This window comes from Macrotis lagotis, chromosome 1 (genome assembly GCF_037893015.1).
Source record: "Macrotis lagotis isolate mMagLag1 chromosome 1, bilby.v1.9.chrom.fasta, whole genome shotgun sequence".
In the NCBI taxonomy this organism is placed as follows: domain Eukaryota; kingdom Metazoa; phylum Chordata; class Mammalia; order Peramelemorphia; family Peramelidae; genus Macrotis; species Macrotis lagotis.
This window is the reverse complement of record NC_133658.1, coordinates 669588083-669610352: the sequence shown is the minus strand read 5'-3', so window position 1 is coordinate 669610352 and position 22270 is coordinate 669588083. Positions and strand designations below refer to the sequence as shown.

General features: G+C 31.5%; 1 protein-coding gene and 1 long non-coding RNA gene across 5 annotated transcripts in view; both read right to left on the bottom strand.

Moving 5' to 3' along the window:
- Positions 1-3932: 3932 nt before the first annotated feature.
- The window catches only part of TFPI (tissue factor pathway inhibitor), an 87582-nt gene continuing 69244 nt past the window's right edge, over positions 3933-22270 (bottom strand). For 3 of the 4 annotated variants that reach the window (XM_074215535.1, XM_074215534.1, XM_074215536.1), the window contains 5 exons: positions 22221-22259; positions 17069-17245; positions 16050-16145; positions 4957-5136; positions 3933-4200 (listed from right to left, as the gene is read on the bottom strand). In XM_074215535.1, coding sequence (XP_074071636.1) covers positions 4103-4200; positions 4957-5136; positions 16050-16145; positions 17069-17245; positions 22221-22259 — 590 coding nt within the window. In that variant the 3' untranslated portion in view covers positions 3933-4102. Of the gene's footprint in view, positions 4201-4956; positions 5137-10999; positions 14025-16049; positions 16146-17068; positions 17246-22220; positions 22260-22270 lie in introns of those variants that run through there. The other variant, XM_074215537.1, reaches the window with a different exon arrangement.
- LOC141507657 (uncharacterized) lies at positions 6154-10865 on the bottom strand. The gene is made up of 3 exons (XR_012474223.1): positions 7512-10865; positions 7379-7403; positions 6154-6206 (listed from the first exon to the last, which is right to left on the bottom strand). It is a non-coding gene; the product is annotated as an uncharacterized LOC141507657 (long non-coding RNA).

The window sequence follows — 22270 nt, the reverse complement described above, 5'->3', positions numbered from 1 at the left end:
ACAAATGTTATATGTAATGGGGATAAACTAGGAGCATTTCCAATAAGATCAGGGGTGAAACAACAGTGCTCATTGTCATCAATACTATTCAGTATAGTATTAGAAATGTTAGCTTTAGCAAAAAGAGAAGAAAAATAAATTGAAGCAATTAGAACTGATGAAGAAGCAAAACTTTTACTAAGATAATATGATAGTATACTTAGAGAATCCTAGAAAATCATCTAAAAAACTACTTGAGGGGTACATAGGTGTTGCAGTGGATAAGAGCACCAGTCCTGGAATCAGGAGGACCTGAGTTCAAATCTGATTTCAGACACTTAATGTTTACTTAACTGTGTGACCTTGGGCAAGTTACTTAACCCCATTGCCTTGCAAAAATATAAAGAAAAAGGGTGGCTAGGTGGCACAGTGGATAGAGTACTGGCCCTGGAGTCAGGCAAGCGACTTAACCCCATTTGCCTTCCAAAAACCTACAGATAGATAGATAGATAGATAGATAGATAGATAGATAGATAGATAGATAGATAGATAGATAGATAGAGATAGAGTTAGATATAGATAGATTAGATAGATATAGATATAGATATAGATGATATAGATATAGATAAAGATAAATAGATATAGATAGATATAGATATAGATAGATGTATACATATATATATATATGAATAATGGGAAAAAGCCTACTTGAAACAATTAACAAATTCAGCAAAGTAGTCTGATGTAAAGTAAAACCCACATAGATTATAAGTATTTCTATATATGAACAACAAAGACTAAGGGCAAGAAGGAAAAAGAGAAATTCCATTTAAAGTAAATGCATACAATACAACATAAAATACTTAGCAATCAGCCTTTCAAGATAAACACAAAAACTATTTGAATATGATTTCAAAACACTTTTCACACAAATAAAGTAAGATCTAACCAATTGGAAGAACAATGATTGCTCATGGTTAGCTTGAACTAATGTAATAAAAATGACAATTCTACCCAAATTAAATTACTTGTTTAATGTTTTTGACCTTCATTTTCTAAGCAGACCATGACATCAAGGAAGTGATGCCATGACAAGCTTATGAACTGGATTTGAGTGAGAGGGTGCTCTGTTAAGTCACCAGCCTCACTTTCTCCTCCAGTGGTAAGAGATGAATCAGCACAACTGGAATGACCATGGATGCTAGGCAATCAGGGTTCAGTGACTTGGCCAAAGTCACACAGCTAATAAGAATCTAGAGTCTTAGGGCAGATCTGAACTCCCATCCTCCTGATTTCAAGCCTTAAATTCTTATTTATTTGGTGTCATATCAATCAAGTTATCAAATAACTATTTTACCGAGCTAGAAAAAAATAGTATCAAAGTTCTTCTGGAGCAACAAAAAGTCAAGAATATCAAGGGAAAAAATGTAAAGAAAGGAAGTCTTGTTCTACCAAATATAAAACTATATTACAGGCATCAAAACTGTTTACTAGTTAAGAAACTGAGTAATGGACCAGTGGATCAGGATAGGTACAAAAGAAACAGTAGGAAATGACTGTAGTAATCTATTGTTTGACGGCAAAAATTAAAAATTATTGGGAAAACTTGAAAAACAGTATAGATCCACATTATTGATACAAGATTTAGTCCTAAAAGGGTGATACTATAGACCAATTAGCAGTTCAAGAAATTATCTATGGAATGAGGAGAAATTTATGATCAAACAAGAAATAGAATACATTATTAATTGCAAAGTGAATGACTTTGTCTATATTAATTTATGATTCATTTTTATTTTAGGATTTTGCAAGGTAATGGGGTTTAGTGGCTTGCCCTAGGCCACACAGCTAGGTAATTATTAAGTGTCTGAGGCTGGATTTGAACACAGATACTCCTGACTCCAGGGCTAGTGCTCTATCCATTGTGCCACCTAGCCACCCCTTTCTATATTAATTTTAAAAAAGGGTTTTGCAGTAATAAAACCAATACTGCCAAGATCAGAAGCAAAACAGAAATGTGGGAAACAATTTTCACAGTTAAGGGTTCTGATAAAAATCTCATTTCTAAAACAGATAGATAATTGAATCAAATTTAAATGGTTCCAAGTTATTCCCAATTGACAAATGGTCAAAAGATGTGAATGTGAATAGGCAGTTATCAAATTAAGAAATTAAAACTATATATAATCAAATGAAAAAAACTGTTCCAAATCATTACTGATTAGAAAAATGCAAATTAAAACAGCTATGAGAAACCACCTCACCCCCTCTAGCTGACTAGTATGACTAAAAGGGAAAATGAACAAAGTTGGAGAGGTTGTAGGAGGACTGGGACATTAATACATTGTGGGAGGAGTTGTGAACTAATCCTACCATTCTGGAGAGCAATATGGAGCTATGCTCAAAGGACAATAAAACTGATCATACTCTTTGATCAGCAATACCAATACTAGACCTATATCCAGAAGAAATCATTAAAAAATGGGAAAAGTACTACATGTTCCAAAATACTCATAGCAACTGTTTTTATAGTGGCAAAGAACTAGAAATTGAGGAAATGCCTATCTATTGGTCTATGGCAGAATAAGTTATGAATTTTGTGGAGTACCATTGTTCTATAAAAAAATCATATATGATCAGGTTCTAGAGAAGCATGGAAAGAATCATGGGAACTGCTGCTGAGAGAAGGGAGCAGAAGCAAGAGAACATTGTACACTTTAACACTAATATTATGAGATTGATCATCTTTGATGGATGCAACTCTTCTAAGCAATTCAGATCAAGGACAATCCTGGAAGAAGTGTTATAAACAACACTAAGAATAGAAGATCAATTCAGTACAAGTGATGAAAAAGAAATAATTGACTGGGTAACTGTAATAATGATTGTTTTAGAAATAGCAAGGAGAAATTAAAATGTATTATCAATTAGGAGGAAAATAGAATCATTTGCAAAAATGGTTTTATTATAGTAATAATGATACAACTCACAGCTAACTGGAAAATTTCAATGAAGAGTAAGAAAAAAGTAAATTCTGGAGATTTTGATTTGGAATCATTTATATAGAGAAAGAAATCTGAGAATGAAAAGCGAATTAGAGGATTTTGTTAAATTTTTTATTCAGTTCTGGTAGGTTTTAGTTGCAACATATACAATATCATACTGAATATAAATAAAATGAAATATTTTGCCAAGATCTAAGAAACTCAATGAATGAATGTCAACAGGAACCTGAAATTTTGATGATGTAAGTAAGATTGAACTCTACAGAACCAAAAAAACAAAAATGTTAATATAACATTTTCTTAACTTTTGTAATCTCACCTTCTTTCAGCAAATATCTGTTTCCTTGACATGGAGAACAAAGGTTACCATTTTGATATAACTTGTTCTGTTTGGTGAATTTGTGCAGATTTGAATATTGAATAAATTATTCAGATTAGTTCTGTACCCTAACCACAGCTTCAATGAAGATAATTTTGGATGTTGATTCTCTTTAAAAAATTATACTAAAATTTTAAAAAAAGCACATGAGGACAGGTACATTTGGTAAAATCTATCACCACTGGCTATGTTCAGATGTACAAGACAGCAGGCTAATCCCTTGAGGCAAAGAATAAAAGGCAATTAATTGACAGCAAAATTTAGATCTCAGGGAACCTTAATATTTTATTGCTTGACATTAGAAATAACCCAATTAAAGTCTAAAAGAGAGTAGATGATAATGACTAAAAGTTGAAAATTGTTCCAGAAAAGGATTATTAATGAAATAAAACAGATCACTTTGAATTTTACATGCTGGGATACAGAGTAATGTGGTACAATAAGAGTAGGATATGAAAAGTGAAAGGACAAGATAATGAAACATGGTTAATTAGCCTCTGAATAACTTTGTTGACCAAACAGGGAAGAAAAAATGTCTGATGAAAAATAAGGTTCCTAGATACACAGTATTTATTTCACAAAGTCATTTATTGAGGGATGATTTAAAACCAAATTTCTAGATTCTAATCAAGGAATTAACTCGTTAGGTAAATTTGTCTAAATTGCTATCCACTCTACATTTTGCAAGCAAAATGTCGTGGTGGGTTGCCTTCAGTTTCAGGTTAGTTTACAAAGGTATTTATTCAACAATGATTTCTTCATATATTATCCTCATTGGCTGTTTCTTTCTTTTCCGTTTGGTTTTGATTAATCCACTTTTAGCCCGTCTATTAAAACCTATATGAACAAAAATAAATAGCATTTATTATAGGACTTGTCAACATTAAGTTAAAATACCAAAAACTCCCTACATATCAGACAGTTTGAATTATCTAATGATGATCTAGGGTAACCAATCATTAATCATTCATTATTAATATAAGTCATCTATTATTATTAGAGAGATGAATAACTGGATTTCCAAATGTATGACTACCACTTACTGTGTCCACATATGAAGAAAAATGACTTCAAAGGCATTATCCTGAATTAATTAAACATGACATGCTATAAAGATGAGAAAAAGTTTTATGGACTTTTGTACTTTCTTCTCTTCCAAAGAGAAATTTTTATATAAATATATATATATATACGTATATATATACATATATATAGTTAAAATTTGAGAATAAACTTTTGTATATTTACTTAACTTAAATTTTTAAAAGCCAGAAGTTATTAGAAAACTATTTTTAAAAAACCCGACTAATTGACATTTGCAAGCTCCATGTTTTTTCACACATATTCCTGTGACATATATGGGGCAATTGTCCCAATTAGTCATCATGTTAGATATTTCCTTAGATAGGAATAGAACAGAAGGTAGTTTTAAAAAAAAAACTCCAAGTTTTTATTTTACTTTATGTCTATTCATGTAGTAAAATTTTTTCAAAAAGTTTAGTTCTTTCTTAGTTTTCTCACTTAAACTCTGCTTATAACATATGCACTATTTTGGGGGCATTTTCAATTTGTCTTAGAAAGAAATTTTCATACCTTTTTTACACGTCTTGAGACATGACTTTTTAGAAATGAAATTGTTTTCATTTCCACCACATCCACTGTAGCTAAAAGAACGACATTTTCCAATGGCAGAATTAAAATAAAATCTCTTCTCATTGGCCCTGCAAAGTCCTCTATCTGCAGGAGTCAGACACCAAGAAGGACCAAAGAATTCTAAGAATGTTAAAAAAATAATAATTAGTGATATGTAATCAACATTTTCATTAGAAGAAATTTATTGAAAGATCACACATTGCTTAGACTTTTTTATAGAATGTATATGAATAACCTAAAAAGATTCATTTATGATGGAGATGAGCTGAATTTTAGAACACTGAAATAAATTCAATATCTATAAAAAGCTTCTAACAATCTCAAAGTATTCTTCAAAACAAGGTTTTCCATTTTAAGAACATACAATAAGGAATGAAATTATAAAATATAGTGCTATGATTATACTTCCTAAGCAAAATACTGGTCAATATGAATGCAAATCACCACTAAAATAATTTATTAAAGGTCACACAACAAAAAGTTAGCGAAAAATTATTATCCCTGCTCTTTCTCATTCACAAAAGTAATTTTTGATATACAAAACTGAAGTGATATACTACTGTTCAAAACAAGAAGACAGAATAATGACTAAAGTCTGTATTTAGGATATGCCACAAACATTTTAATCTGTTTAAGAAAATTCTGAATGGTGTTGGAGGTTTGTAAAAGTAAGCAAGGAGTAATGTGCAATAAGGTTTGCTTTTTTAGTCTTCATCAAAGGACATAGAAAGGGACTGAAATTTTAAGTCTGGATAATGGTTAGATGTTTGTCAGAAGAGAAGGTAGTGCCAAAGCTGCTGCCATCAGAACTCCTGGATCTGTGAAGGAATATGGACCTTCTTCAGAATCAGAAGAGCAAATGTGTCAAAGAATAAAACTCCATTAAGAGAGGAATATAATGACAGCAGTTCAGTCTCTTGAAAAATCTTTACTTGAGAGGAAACAAGTAACTTTCTCTGAAGAGAGCAAAAATGTTCATCAAAAGTCAAGGGAACAAGCTGCACAGACAGGATGGAAGGTGGGGAAACTTCAGGGGTCTCCCCATGGTGAGTTACAGCATAGCAAATGCAAATAAAGAAACTTTCTCAAGTTGTCAGTAATGATGAGACATAGAACTTGAGTGTCCAATAGCCAAAGAGGTTCAGAAAGCAAGCGGCTGCCTGTTGGGGAGAAAACCCCAAGACATTAGGCTGCAAAAGAAAAGAAAAAAAATGAGACAACTCTGAAATTGGTTTGCAAATGTTTCCCAACCTTCCCTTGATAAAAATGTATATGTTTTTTAATAATAATTAGAATCACTTTGGTAGGTTTTTTAAAATACAAAACCCCATATTTTTGTATAACATAATACATGTACTCAGAGTCCAAAAATCTTAATGCAGTTTTAAGTACTAAGTACAGTTTATTACTGCAGCAAGACTTTGGGATACCATAACTCACTTGATTCTAGGAATAGCCCTGTGAGATATGTGTTACCATTTATCCCCATTACACAGATTAGAAAAGCAAAGCTTAGAGGATTTAGTCAAGTTGACCAGTCACATAGCTTGTAAAAATCAGACATGTGATATGTGAATGTATATTTTTAATTACAATTATAGTACTTGTAATTAAAGCTAATTTATTATGTACCCCTATGCTCTTCTGCGAAATTTTGTATAAAAAAGAAGGGAAATTATTATGTGGGCAGAAATAGGGGGAAATGGCCACATTACAACAAATTCTTTCAATGTAAATATGTAAGGAATCACCACTTATATTTGAAATCTATAGAATTTGAGAGTAAAAGGCACTCCTGAGTTTAATTAAGAAACAATTTGAGGGGCGGCTAGGTGGCGTAGTGGATAAAGTGCTGGCCCTGGAGTCAGGAGTACCTGGGTTCAAATCCGATCTCAGACACTCAATAATTACCTAGCTGTGTGGCCTTGGGCAAGCCACTTGACCCCATTTGCCTTACAAAAACCTAAAAAAAAATTTGAAATATATGCTTTAAGGAGCTGTGGTTTCATTGGTGTGCAGAGCTCCTTTTCCAAATATATAATACAATAGGCTTTATAAGGGCAATCGTCTAATTAGTACCACCACCAACTCATATCTTATTTCCCCTTCCATTTGTATATTATGACTATATTAGTAGGATTACATTAAGAGGCTCCTTCAGATAATTTAAATATGAAATTATCCTATGTGTTTTGTAGAGGATTGTCAATGACTTTCTGATAATAAACATCTTAGATATGAAACACTATTTGGAGTTTGTTGAAGTTTTTTTGTTTTATCTTTTTTTCTTTTTTGATGAGAAACTTTTTTTTGTTAAATGTTTAGGACATTAGCTTGGTTGTAGAGGAATACATGAACTTACCTCTTTAACATCAACACCATGGTATCTACAAAGAAAGAAAACACAGAAAGGTCTTTATATTCCACTTATGTGTGAATTTGGTTTCTATTGTAACATTTATTGGAATCTTAACATACAATAAAAAGGCACTAACCTGGTTTTGCTTTGTTCCCCAAGGAAGTTAACAATCAAATGGTTTATCTTCTTTAGGATAGCATCATGCTCATTAACTTCTCTCTGAAGAAGCTTTGCTAATAAAGTTCAATAAATTCAATCAACATTTCTAAGGTGTCTGATAAATAGAGCATGGTGCTAGGACCAAGGAAGATACAGACAAGTACAAGATGGTTTCGGGTTTCTGGCAGCTCATAACATAGCAAAAAGTTTAAAATTCTAGATGTGGAAACATTTTACCAACTATAACAGCAATTATCTAACAAAAAAGAAAAAACCTGGAACATAATATTCAAAACAGTTCAATTATGTAGAAGGTTTTTATGCCCATTATTGCACACTGTATAATATTGTAAAAGTATTAGAAATAATAGTAGTAATGATAGTAGTGGTGGTGGTGGTAGTGGTTATTTGATAGTAGTAATTGATAGAGTAGAAGGAGTTGAAAGAGGAAGAAGAAAAGAAGGAGAAAGAAGTGGAGGAGGAGGAAAAGGAAGAGGAGGAAGGGGAGAAGGAAGAGGGAGAGGAGGAGGAGAAGGAGGAGGAAAAGAGAGAGAAGAAGAGGGAGAAGAGAAAGAAGAGGAGGAAATGATTAAGCTATAATTTCATAGGTATGAGGAAATTCAAATAAGAAGACACTGTACAAATATACAATAACTCTTTGAAATGTATAATCTCATTAATCTTTTTGGGGCACCAAGAAATAAAATGATCTGGCCAGGGTCCCATAGTCAGTCTATATCAAAATCAGGACTTGTATAACCCAGGTTGTTCTACTCCAAGATTATCTATCTGCTACAGCATGCTGTCACTCTTGTTATTTTATTTTTATTTATTTTTATTTTTTTTTGTTTTTAGGTATTTGGCAAGGCAAATGGGGTCAAGTGGCTTGCCCAAGGCCACACAGCTAGGTAATTATTAAGTGTCTGAGACTGGATTTGAACCCAGGTACTCCTGACTCCAGGGCTGGTGCTTTATCCACTGTGCCACCTAGCCTCCCCAACTCTTGTTATTTTAACTATAAATAAGAATTTAATTGCTAATTTGCACTGACCGAAATTTAATATCACAAAAATCAATTTAAATTAAATCAACTTTGATTTGACAAATAATGGTCAACTTGATTTAGATATCATATAATAAATGATGCAATAATATCATTTCCAATCATACAATAAATATGTTGCACATTCTTGCTTTTTCCATCTTCCCACATAAAGTCATATGTCAAAGGATATAGATAAGGGAAAGAAAAATTAGTTTAATCAGGAACTAACATTTTTTTCTTGCTCTTCTAATATTCTGGGAACTATTCTAGTTATCATTTGATAAAATAATAATAGTTATTACTTATATTTAGGTAATTTGCAAAACAGTAATTCAGAAAGCTAAAACTTTTTATGGCAGTCCACAGATATTCTGAGGGAATCATTTCTGTACCTATTAAAACACTTAACTAGAATGGAGATGAAATTCTAAACAGTTGGCTAAATCTCAACTCTTTGCAAAACTGTCACAAATTAGGCCTGTGGAAATTCTTTCCCACTGAGGAGAGAATATTTAAATTCAATTAGGAATAGAGAAACTGATAAGATTATCTATATGAAACATCCTTACTGATAAAGATCACAATTCTGACCAATAGAGAGAATGCTGGAATAATATTCCTAGTCAATATGATTATTTAGGAATTGTCTTCAGTTCCTGTTTTGGTCCTAAGGAAAGGAAAGCATTATAAATGGAAAAAACTCAAAACCTTAAGGTAGAAATTTTCAAATGTTTTCTTCCCTACATGATAGAAGAATAGCTTTTCTCAACTGACCATTTCACCTATTGGTAAAAATCAACATTTTTTTCCTGAACTTGTTTAAAATGATAAAAAAAATCAATTCAAAGCACAGCTTCCTTTCAGAAAGCTGATGACTTTCAGTTTGAAATTATTCCTGTGTTTCTTGCTCAGCAGAACAATTTTGCTTAGTGTGAATGAGAATTTTTTTCCAATCTGCCTTGATGAGAGGATTCCAGACTCACCTATAGAGAGGCACAGCTAAGGTCCCAAATTTTTGTATCTACTTCAGTGGATGATAATGAAGCACACAGAAACATTATTTTTTGGTATAATCTTTAAAAAAAAATCTTTTAGGGATCCTGTTAGTTGGAAAAAAATTGAAGTCCACTTTTGTGGTAGATTTTAGGAGGCTGTTTAAATGATGTAAGGGATGATAATGACCAAAATAATGGCTAACATTTGTAGTATGGAAAAACAATCAGCAAATAACCTTTCTAGTCCGGTAATTAGTTAATTAAAAACTTAAAAATTGATTGTTTCAAGTTTTTTCCTTTTAATTTGGTTTAGTTTAGGCCTATGATTCCATCAGTTTACAGAAATCACAATGTGTAATTTATTCTACTAACACAAATTGGCAACTTATAAAAACATTGTGATGGCTTGGAAACTAAGACTTTAAGTGAATTATTCACAATCACTTATTCAGTAGCGTCAAAGACAGATCTTCCTGATTTCCCTTGCCCAGCTTTCCTTTCTATCCATTTCATAACTTTGCTTCTCAATTAGTATCCTTAGGAAATGAATTTGGGTTTACATTTCATAATAGGTAATCCACTCAAAGAAAAATAATACTATTTGAGTAAAATCACTGATTAAAATTGAGGATTTTACACCTGTGATGAATAAAAAAAGAAAAATCATGATTCGAAATTATTCTTCCTTGGTAAGAACACCAGTTGATTTAGGCACACAAGCACACACACACACACACACACACAGAGAAATATTTACCTCCAAATACAGTTGAGAACTAGTTTACAGACTCAGATGGAAATATTCCTCTCAGAATAAATCACACATTTCTAGAAAAGGACATTGGTCAATCATGCCTATTAGTAATCAGTGGCCTTGATTGATCAATTTGAATTGATTGGTCAACAAACAAGCAGTTGTCAAGTGCCTACTTTATTCCAAGCACTTTCAGGGACTTGTTGGGGGGCAACCCGTGAGGCAGAGATAAGTCTCACCTCTGTTTGTGCAGGGTTGAGCACCTAAACCTCAACTCTTTACAACCAGAGTTAAGGCTCAGCTCTACTTCACCTGCCACTCCCTCAACTCATGTTCCTGAATTGTGATAGGCCCTAGGAATAGAAGTACAAGAAAAGAAATAATTTGTAGCCTAGATGAGTTTGAATTCTTTTGGAGAAAAAAATAAATACATAAACTTTTATATGTATACCTATATATATGTATATAGATAATGTGTTCATATATTATTTATATTGTTTTGTTATATTATTAGTGATTATATATAATCATCTTATGCATAATTTCTATATTTTATATAGTATATAAATTTATGTATTTATTTGCACATATAAACATCCATGTGTAAATCTATATATATATATATGTGTGTGTGCATTATATAATATATACAAATATAAATTATATGGCTTCATTCTTAATCAACATAATTATAGCATTATATATTACTTATATTAATATGTACATATTAATTAATATGCATATGAATGTAGCTATGCACACGCATATATAGATATACATATAGGTATGTTATTTGCTGTCTTTGTTAACAGAATTTATTTGTATGTATTTGTGCATTTACACAAAAATACAAAGCTGGTAATTTGGAAGGGAAGTCACTAGTAGTAGTTAGAGGGAGGGACCAGAAAAGGCTTTTGCTAATGTTGCATCTAAGAGAGTATGCTATTAAGTGGGAGAAGAAAGGAATCTCTCAATGCACTCTAAGCAAGTGGAATGAGCAATACAAAGACTTGGAGAAAGGAAGTAGGGTATTCTTTATGAGGAAAAGACACATAGTTTAGCTAGCTTGTAGAATGTGGGAGAAGTGATATTAATACAACCTGGAAAGACAGATTGAATTAAGTTGTGAAATCCCTTAAAAGCTAGACAAAGAAGTTTATATTTTATTTTAAAGAGGAGATTGAGGTTGATTGACTAGGAAAGTCATATGGTTAGATCTTCACTTAAGGAAGATTAATTTGACTGCAATGTGTAGGGATGTTGATGGAGTAATTAACAACTTGGGACAAAGAGACCAGTTTAGAAAGCTAAATAATATTTTGCAATAATATAGGCAAAAGGCAAAGAAGATATGAATAATAGCTAGCATTTTTATTATACTTTTAATTTCATAAAACTCTACAATAACATGAAATCCTTGAGTGTAAGAAATGACTTATTTTTCTCTTGTATCTTCTGTGCTTTGTACAAAGCAAGGACTTTCATTTATTTACCTTATTTGATATTCACAACAATTCTGAGATGAAGATGATTATTACTATCATCACCATTATATGTATTAAAAAACCTAGGCTGAGAAGTTAAGCAATTTGTCGAAGATCACAGGGTAAGTGAGGCAGGATTCAAACTCAAATCTGTTCTGACTCCAAATCCAGTCTGCTAATCACTGTAGTTGCTTAAATTTACATGTCAACTGTGAGATTAGAGAGGAGTGAGACATGATAAATGCTGTAGAGGTAGATACTGCAAAATTTGTGCCTTGGTTAAAATGTGTAGCTGAGGTAGAATGGGGAATTAGAAGCTATGCTGAAGTATGAACCTGGGAAACTGGAATCTTCACAGAAATAGAGAAATTTAGAAGATGTAAAGATTTTTGGGAAAGACGAGGCTTTTGGACATGTTGAGTTTGGGATAATTCCAGGAAATTCACTGTGAAATTTCCAATAAAACTGTTATCTTAAGACTTAAGCATTTGATTGAATGCACAGAATTGTAAGTTTTCTACATGGAGATAAAAATTAAATTCATGGGAGCTGATGAGTTTACTTAAAGTGTAGAGGAAAGGAAAAGAAAGTCTAATTTTGGACAAATCCACAGTGAAAGTGGCATGTGATGTAGATGTGGGATAAATGAAAATTTCTTTTTTGTATTTAATAATTATTTATTATATGGGGACCAATGTTCTTCTCTTTTTCTACTTCCTCATCCAGAAACCAACGTGCTAGCCTTATTAATAAAATTATTAAATTACTCAGAAACTGTGTCTCAGAATTTTTCTAATGATCACAACTGATAAGACAGCAAAGGAGACTGAGGAGAGACCAGAGATGAGAGGAGAATCAAGAGACATTAGTATCATAAATATTCAGAGAAGAGAGAGTATCTAGGAGGAAAAGGTCATCACCAGTGTCAAATGCAGTAGATAGATAAGAAGGATTGAAGGTTGAGAAAGACTGTTAGATCTGGCAATTAAAACAGTGGTAACTTTAGGGAGAGCAGTTTCACTTAAGTGATGAGGTAGAAACCAGGATTGCAAGGGGTTGAGAAGTAGGTGAAGGCTAGAACATTATTATACTATCTCATTTATGGATTTTGAATGAATGCTTATGAATATGTACATAGAAACAACATACATTTTCATCACTGTATATACTATGCTGATTTCCAAATAAGATCACTTCCCAATTAATTTATTTCCAAATTATTTGTATGAGGCATTTTTTCTTAATTTCTTAATAGTAACAACAACAAAACAATAGTAAAATGTCTTTCATTTAGAGAAGTAGTTTGATTTTTAAGGAGATCTCTGAACTCATTGTCAAGACCTGTGTCCAAATTTCAGGTTCTTATTTTGTGGCCCTGAGCAAGACTTAACCTTTTTCAGCTCAGTTTGTTCAACTGAAAATTGGGTATAATAATCACTGCTATTTCTTAGGGAGATCAAATTGAGAAGATCAAATGAGAAAATAATTTCAATGCTTTTTACAAATATTCTTATAAAGTATTTTGTTTACAACAACTTTTTAAGGCAGAAAAAGCAGGTATTATTAATAATCGTCATTGTAAAGATAGATAAATCAAAGTTTAAAATTATTAAGCAACAGGTACTTAATTATATGGTTAACAATTATCAGAGTCAAAACGAGATTGTGGATATTCTTACTCAAATACTCCTCCTACCATTCAAACAATCATTATAAATATCCTGTTCCACCTCTACCTAGTTTTATGGAATCATTGTTAATTCAGTGTATATACTTGACTAATACGGGTCACAAATGAATGAAATATCTTCACACATTTGCAAGTATCCAAACTTTATTAATGAGACAATACTAGAAATACATTCATTTTGCTCTATTAAGGTTAAAGTAGTGAAAGCATGAATTTTTGTGTGTCCATAAACTACCATCCAATTGTTCTACTGAGTAGAGATGTCTCTGCAATTTAGTTGGGATCCTCATGAGGTAGTGACTTCCCTTTCGGTGAAGATGCTCAAGAAAAGACAGCATGAGGAAATTCCAGAGAAGGTCTTGAATCAAATAAAGGGATTTCTGTCCCTTAGATTCCTTCAAAATATATTAATTTATATAATTCCTAAGGAGAATAATTGTATGCAACTGCAGAAGGCCATCAGAAAGGCTTGATAAAAGTGATCAGCATTCTTCCAACCATCATTTGATGTTTTTTTTACAGCTGTGGATCATAAAATGAATCGATTTGCTTAATGCCTACTCTGTGAATGCAGAGGACATGGTTAAAGAAAAAAGAAGTTTCTGCCAGCAAGAAACTCTCATTCTAATTAGAGAGACAAAATTAACAACCATATCAAGAATAGCAAGTAAAAACACTATATTATAGGATTATACAGTAGATACTAGGGAATGAATCATTCATTTTATAAAATAGCAGATAAGAGAGTGAAGGAAGAATTAATGGAAGTAGATATGGAATTATATGTTGAAAGAATGGTCAGGATTTGAATTGGGAATAGATAGAGAATGACATTCCACTTGATTAGAATAGTATGAATGAAGGCATGGAGATAGCAATGTATATGATATTCATAAGTCTGTGAAGGAACTGGATCACAGATAAGTCAAAAAAGTCAGAAATGAAGTGCTTTTTTAAAAATAAGTTATGGAGTCAGATTAGGAAGCAACTTGAAAGCCAAATAAAGTCTTTTTACACCTGAAATTAAGGAATCATTGAAGGATTTTTAACGGAAGGATGAAATCAGTGTTTATGATCATTCATATGGGCATGTCCAGGATGAATTGGAAAGGGAAAGATTAAAATTAAGGAGGTCAGACAGGATAAAATTATAGCCATCTAAGTATGAGAATAACGAAGGTATGAATTTGAACAGTGGAAGTAGAAATTTAGAAGAATCAAGTATGCAAGCATTTAGCAGGGAGCAAAAATAATGGGGGAGCAGGAATAGAATTTAAGGATAGGGATAGAACCAAGTAGTATCGACACAAGCAGCATAGTAATGTTGACAGACTGGTAAGTGAGAAATAATAAAATATCATTAATTTCAAAGTTAAATGATAGTTCTATATAACTATATTCTTAATAACCAATTAAAACATGAACATGGTACAAATGCCTTCTCACTTTGATCTAAAGCTTAACCATTTCATAAATGTTAGGAGATCAGCAAAGGATGATTTTTGTAAAAACTGACAGCCTTATATGTATATGATGTATATATAATATACATATAATATATATATATATATATATATATATGTGTGTGTGTGTGTGTGTGTGTGCTTGTGTATGGTAATTTTTCTATTGATTGGTTTGAATGGTGGGAGTTCTTATCTATTTTTGATTGGTCAAAAAAATCAATCTTATTGGTAAATTATTGCTCCCTGAGAAACAAAATAGCAAAATACTTTTGAAAAAAAGTTAAAATATTATTTAACAGGGCTGAATGCCTGGGTACGACTTAAAGATCTACTTAAATATTTTGTGCAAAAGTTCTAAATTCTAAACAGAGCTATATATTATCCTATTTGGTAATAAACTTATACCTATTTGGAATGCCTTATATATTTTCTAGGATTAATCTACTAATTATCTGTTTATTATTAGGGAAAGGCAGTTAGCTAGTACAGGTCTGAATAATTCAGAACCCAAGAGAGAAACAAGAAAAAGAATAAGACCTCTCCTTCTCTCTTCACCTGTTTTCTATTCCTTTTTAGGGTGGGACATAACTTCTTTTCTTTTTGCTTCTAGCTAGTAAAGATGTCCCAAAGCAAAGTGTAAACACAAAGTATCCCAAAATATTCACCAGAGGTAGATGATTCATTTTTTAAAATTTTCAATCAAGGGAGGCTAAAAGGGAGGTGGATATTGGGAGCCCCCTGACTTCATTATGAATAGTTTTTAAAAGGGACAGAATTATTTAAGGAGATAATATAGGTTTAGAAACACTAATACAAAATTGAAAACGGAATTTCATAATCCAATTGGAAAGAAAATACAAGAACTGATTTACACTAAAATCTTTCATCTAAAATTCATTATTAAGTTTGACCAGTGTTAAGTCCTCACTTTAGTGAATACAAAAATAGTAGGCTATTTGAAAGAGATAAATAATTGCATGTATTTATTGAAAGCAATTTCCTTAGCCATCTATTATTCTATTTTGAAATTCTTTTACTTTTATATTTTCTGGTACTAGTAGAAAACTCAGTAGCAGATTCTTACCAAAAAATTTCCAAACTTCAGTTGGCTTGGCTGTTGAGGAGGTATTGTTTGCTGGAACAATTACTTTTTCACCAGGGTCTACTTGTGCTGTATCCACTAGGAAAATTCCACACATGAATAAAAAGTTAATCATCATCTCAGCCTATTAATCATCATTTTAAGACAAGAAACTCATAGCAGTAATGATTAGTAACCATCAAGTTTTTTTTTTTAAATACTTAAAATCTCAGGACAAATCACTTAAATTTTCTGTGAATGAATTACCACATGGGTAAAATGAGGACTAGTTAAATTAGTTAACTTTCTAGGTTCATTTTACCTCTATATTAATAAAGTTATATTATGAACTTCTGTTAACAGGGTTTCATCTAACTTAATAATCATCAATAACTTGAAAATATCATGAGAACAATTCAACAAATATTTAATAAGTGGTTATTTTGTTCAAGCCACTGTGCTAGCACTTTATCATACTATCAGACATAAGCTCAAAGATTTTACATTTTATGTAGGGGACAAAATATACAAAGTAAAGGAATATATATGCAAGGAAGGAACCAATAGGGAGAATTTAGAAAGACCTTTTGTTAGAAGTGGTACCTGTATTTTACTTAGATGGAAGCTGTGAATTTTAAAAATTAAAGAAAAAGAGGGAGATATGGGAAACCACCTGATCAAAGGCAGAAGGAATATATAAGGAATAAATATCAGGTTATTTTTAGTAGAATAAATACTGCGTGAAATGAAGTAATATGAAATTAACTTGGGAAGATAAGAGGGAGTCATATTGTAAAGATTTTTTAAATGCCAGAATGAAGAATTTGAATTTGCTCCTAAAAGTAATATAGATCCACTGAAGATTTTTTGATAGGGTCTAATTTGGTCAAGATAAGCTATAGATTAAAATTTATTGGCATAGCTAAACCACAGATGAGGAGTCCTACAAAGTATTCTTTGATTTCTGCCACATTGTTTCAATATGTTTAAAAAAATAGAGCAAAAATATAAAACCAACTTACATTCATCCTCACAGATATTCTTGCATTCTTCCAAAGATTCAAAGTTGTTTGCATTGCCTAGGCACCCGCCAAACTTGAAAGGTTCACACTGTTTTGATTGACTATTATAGAAATACCTGGTAAGTAATCCTCGACAAACTCCTGAATCTTGTTCCAAAAGACAGATTTCAGGCTTTTCTAGAATAATGATGATGATCATAAAAGCATTGAATTTATATGTAATAACATTTCTAGTTTGACTTAGGATTCAAAATAGCAAGAACATTTCAATCTACAATAAATGTGGAAAAAAATAAAATTTCAAAGTTGAAAATATAATTAACTTTGAATATCCATTTCTGAAATTTGGCTCTGGTGAACTTCAAGCAATCCTCTCTTTTGGGATAGCATCATCAGATTTGGAGACAACTGGTAGAACAACATTGGATAAAGCTTCAGATAACTTAGTTTCCAATTTTAGCTGTTACCAAAATATCTATGTAACCTGATCATTAACACTTCTGTGCTTCAGTTTTTGAATCTGTAAAATGAGACAGTGTAGATTTAGACCTTTAGTGGCCCCCACAGGTCTCATCTATTCCACTTGTCTTACTTTTATAGATGATGGCTCTAAAATGCAGAGAAATGAAATAATGTGTTCCAGATCACTCTGGGATTAAGTGACAAAGAAATGAGTATTCAGATTTCAATTGTATCTCTTTTACTATCTCTAAGGTTTATTCCAAATGTAGATTCACATACACAGACACAAACAAATGAGTGTGGATTCATAAATACATAAGGATATCCATAGTTTTATATATATATATATATGAAACACATTTATGTTTATGTATATACATATAGTTATTAAGAATATTCATTTATATGTGAATTTAGACTGCCGAAATGAATTTCAATTACCAACACAATTTTGCCAATTGCCAAAACAAGTTTCAAACTTCTTATCTAAAATCAATTTGTCTTTGGTCTGAAAAAAAATGTTTAATGATTTAATAAATAAACTATTTAAGCTTATATTGACATAGGTTTAAAATATTCTACCATGTAATTTCCCAACACTGATAGAAGAGAATATATTAGTGGAAGAAAAGTTCCAAATAAAATACTATCTGGCTGATTGTCCCCCTTCACATTCCATTCTTGAACTCTTCATTCTGTCCCTTTTTTCATTAGAAATCTTGGTAGGATTTTGCCACATTTTATATCATGAAAATTACCCCTAAGATATATAATGTTAAGGTGAAGTGACTGAGGAAAATATAGGCAAGTTTTTCCTTGGGAAATATTACTGAATGCATGACCCAGAAACATTTTTCCTTTATTACTTTGATAATTTGTGAATATACTTAAATTATTGGCTGTATTAGCATATCAAGAGCAGTTTACAATCGAAAGGATAAAGTGGGAGGAAATTGCTCCTTATAAAACAATAGTGCATCTGATATTTTTATCAAGAGAACTGTGGAAGTAATGAACAAGAGTCAGAACAAGAAGGACTTTTCATAATTATATTTAACTGATAAAAACTAAGGTTATGCCAAGTGTGGCATTTTCCTACATATATGTACCTTTATTGTCCTGTTACCTGACAGAGCACCAGGTAGAAGTCCCAGGTGCTGAGCAATAGCTAAATGCAAAGGTATTCACTTTATAATCCAAACCAGGTCAGGTCTATTAATTCTTAATGCAATAGCCAAGGAATTTGAATTTCTGGTTTTATCTCAATACAAACTTTATCTTATTAAAAATATCTTTGGTTTTAGTCACTATATGATTGCATTGATTCTTTTGGTATATGTTTATTTCTCTCTTTCTCACCCTTTCTCCCCTCTTCTTTCTTTTCTACCTCTTCTTCTCTTTCCTTTTTTCACTCCCTCTTCTTTCATCCTTTCTTTTTTTCTTTTTCTTCCCCTTTTGTCTTTTTAATATATTTTGAAACCTGGTATTGCTATTCATCTTCCTTCACATTTTTGTGTGAATCAATCCTTCATTGATTCCCTTAATATTTTTGAAATTTTGCTCTTCCAGATGAGTTGTTAATTGTGTTTTTTATCTCTACAAAATAATTTTTGATAGTATAATTAATATGGCAACAAATAAGCAAGTTAATTATTTGTATTATATTGACTTGGTTAATCCATAAGCATTTAATATTTCTCTAATTGTTTAGACTTGTCTTTATTCATTTGGAAAGTGTTTTATAGTTTATTCAACTTTATTTGTATAGTTCCTGGATGTGTCTTGATTGGTAGATTCCCAAGTATTTATTATTTTAATTTTAAATGGAATTTCTCTTTCTTTCTCTTCCTATTATTATTTATGATAAGATATAGAAATAATGATGATTTATCTGGGTTTATCTGAAGCTTTGCTAAATTTGAAAATTATTTAATTTTTTTAATTGATTCTCTAGGGTTCTCTAAATTTACCATCATATCATTTGTAAAGACTCATAGTATTGTTTTCTCATTGCATATTCTTTTTCTTTCATTTTTCTTTTTTTTCTATTATGGCTACAGATAGAATTTTTTAGTATGGTATTGAATAATAATAGTGACAATAGGCATGATTGTTTCACCTCTGGTTTTATTGAAAAGGTTTCTAGTTTAATCTCAATTATGCATAATGATTGCTCTTGTTTTAAATAAACACTACTTTGTAAATTAAAAATTTTGCTTTATTGAGTCTGTTGTCATTCTCTTTAATGAAATTTTTGATATTTCTCTGATTTGTTATTTGACCCACTCATTCCTTAATTTCAGATTATTTAGTTTCCAATTAATGTTATTCTCTCCTCCTATAATATTGAATATTTTTATTGTATTATGATCAGAAAAGAGTACATTTAATAATTCTACTTTTATGCATTTGTGAGATTTTTATGGTTTATGGTCTTTTATATAAATGAGTCATGTACAGCAGAGAAATAGGCATATACCCATTTATTTCCATTTATTTTTCTCTGGAGTTCTATGATATCTCAATTTTCTAAATTTTGATTCTTCTCCTTAACTTCTTTCCTATTTAGTTTATGGTTAAAGTGGCCTAGTTCTGAGAGGAATAAGTTGTAACCACTACTAGTAATTTTATTCTCTATTTCCTTCTGTAATTCATTTAATTTTTGTTTTAAGAATTTGGATGGTAATACCATTTGATGCATATGTGTTTAATATAGATAGTTTCATTTTCATTTTAAAGTTCTTTGGAAAGAAATATTGGGAGAGTTCATCTGACATACTCTTTCTATGCTACCATCTAACTCTGTACCTCCTTATAGATATATTAAATTCAGTATGTCCCAAACTTTTTTTCTTCCCAACCTCCCATCTTCCTTATTTCTACATTTCTTCTCCCTTTAATCTAAGTGTATGACCAAGGATAGGTGGAATAGAATTCCTTATTAATAATGAGGGTGCCACCATTCTGCTGACGATGAGGCTCACAAAGTTAGCTGTCATCCTCAAATACTGACTCTTGCTACTCTCCTAACCCTCACATATGCAATAAATTGCTAAGTCCATAATAATAACTCTACTAAATGCCCTCTTCTTTCCTCTAATGTTGTTCCTCTTGTTACCCTGGTGCGATTCCTAATTACCTCATTGCCAGACTACTGTAATAGTCTATTGTTTAGTGTCTCTGCCTCAAATCTCTCCATTTTAGTTCAAACTACACTTGGCTATCAAAATGACCTTCCTAAAGTACAAGTCAGATCATGACTCTTAATCAACTGCAGCTGTACCCTGTTACCTCTAAGGTGACATATACATCTTCTATCTTTTAAAGTTTTTAAAAAGGAAACTAAAAAAATGGTAATCAGAGATATGGAGTGAGAGAATTCCAGGAAGGAGAAATGTGCACTGAAAGTTACCAGAGCTGGGAAATGGAGTGTAGGCTTGAGAAATAATAAAGATTCCAGTGTCATTGGATTGAAGAATATTTAGAAATAAGATGTAAGCATATAATAAAACACAAGTTAATAATAATATAGTTATTAACTATTATATACTAATATTCTATGCATTATACATTATAATTATGTTAATATAATTAATATATTTTAAAATTAACATATTTAAATATATATTAATGTAGTTATTGTTAAAATAGTTTTAAAGATCACATTTGAAATTATAATTTATATTTGATTCTGAAAATAATAGTGCTTTTCTAGAGTTTATCAGAGAGGGTTGGACAATATTTAGCATATATATGGTGCTTAAATATTTGCAAATTACTTTAAATAATCTTAATTGATCCTTAAATGAAGAAACTACTAGTACTAAACTACTAAAAGGTATGATTAGTATCCTAATTTTACAGTTGAGGAAACAGGCTCAAAAGACTCAGAGATAGTGATTTACTCATAATTAGAAAATTGGGCATTGGGTGGCACAGTAGCTGCATCATTGGCTGGGAACTAGAAAAACTCATCTTTCTGAGTTCACATCTAGTCTCAAATACTTATTAATTGTGTGACCTTGAATAAGTCACTTGATCTTGTTTACCTCAGTTTCTCAACTGTAAAATGTACTGGATAATGAAATGGCAAACTACTCCAGAATCTCTGTCAAGAAAATCCCATGGGGGGGGGATCACAGAAAGTCATATATGACTAAAAAACCATAAGCAAAACTGATAGTTTTTGGGTATGGCTAGGTGGTGCAGGGGGTGGCTAGGTGACGCAGTGGATAGAGCACTGGTCCTGGAGTCAGGAGTACCTGAGTTCAAATCCTGCCTCAGACACTTAATGATTACCTGTGTGGCCTTGGGCAAGCCACTTAACCCCATTTGCCTTGCAAAAACCTAAAACAAACAAACAAACAAAAAAAAACCCCAAACTGATAGATTTTGCTGTTGTTTTGTGTGTGTGTGTGTTTAGGTGGCAATGGGATTAAGTGACTTATACAAAGTCACAGGACTAGAAACTGATAGGTTTTTGAGGCAGAATTTGAAACCAGGTCTCCTCTAAGTCTTTAATTTTTTAAAAATCTGTAATCAAATGCCTTGCACTTATTTCAGTTTTGAGCTTCTGCCCTCATTTCAAGGTCAAATGTTATTTGGAATAACAATTATCTTTTCTTAAAGGTACATTCAGATAGATAGTTACTATGTAAAACATATTAATAAGTCAAAAAAGTTAATTTACCTTGTGGAAATTTTGTCTTTACAATCTTCCCTGCATATTCTACAAAATAA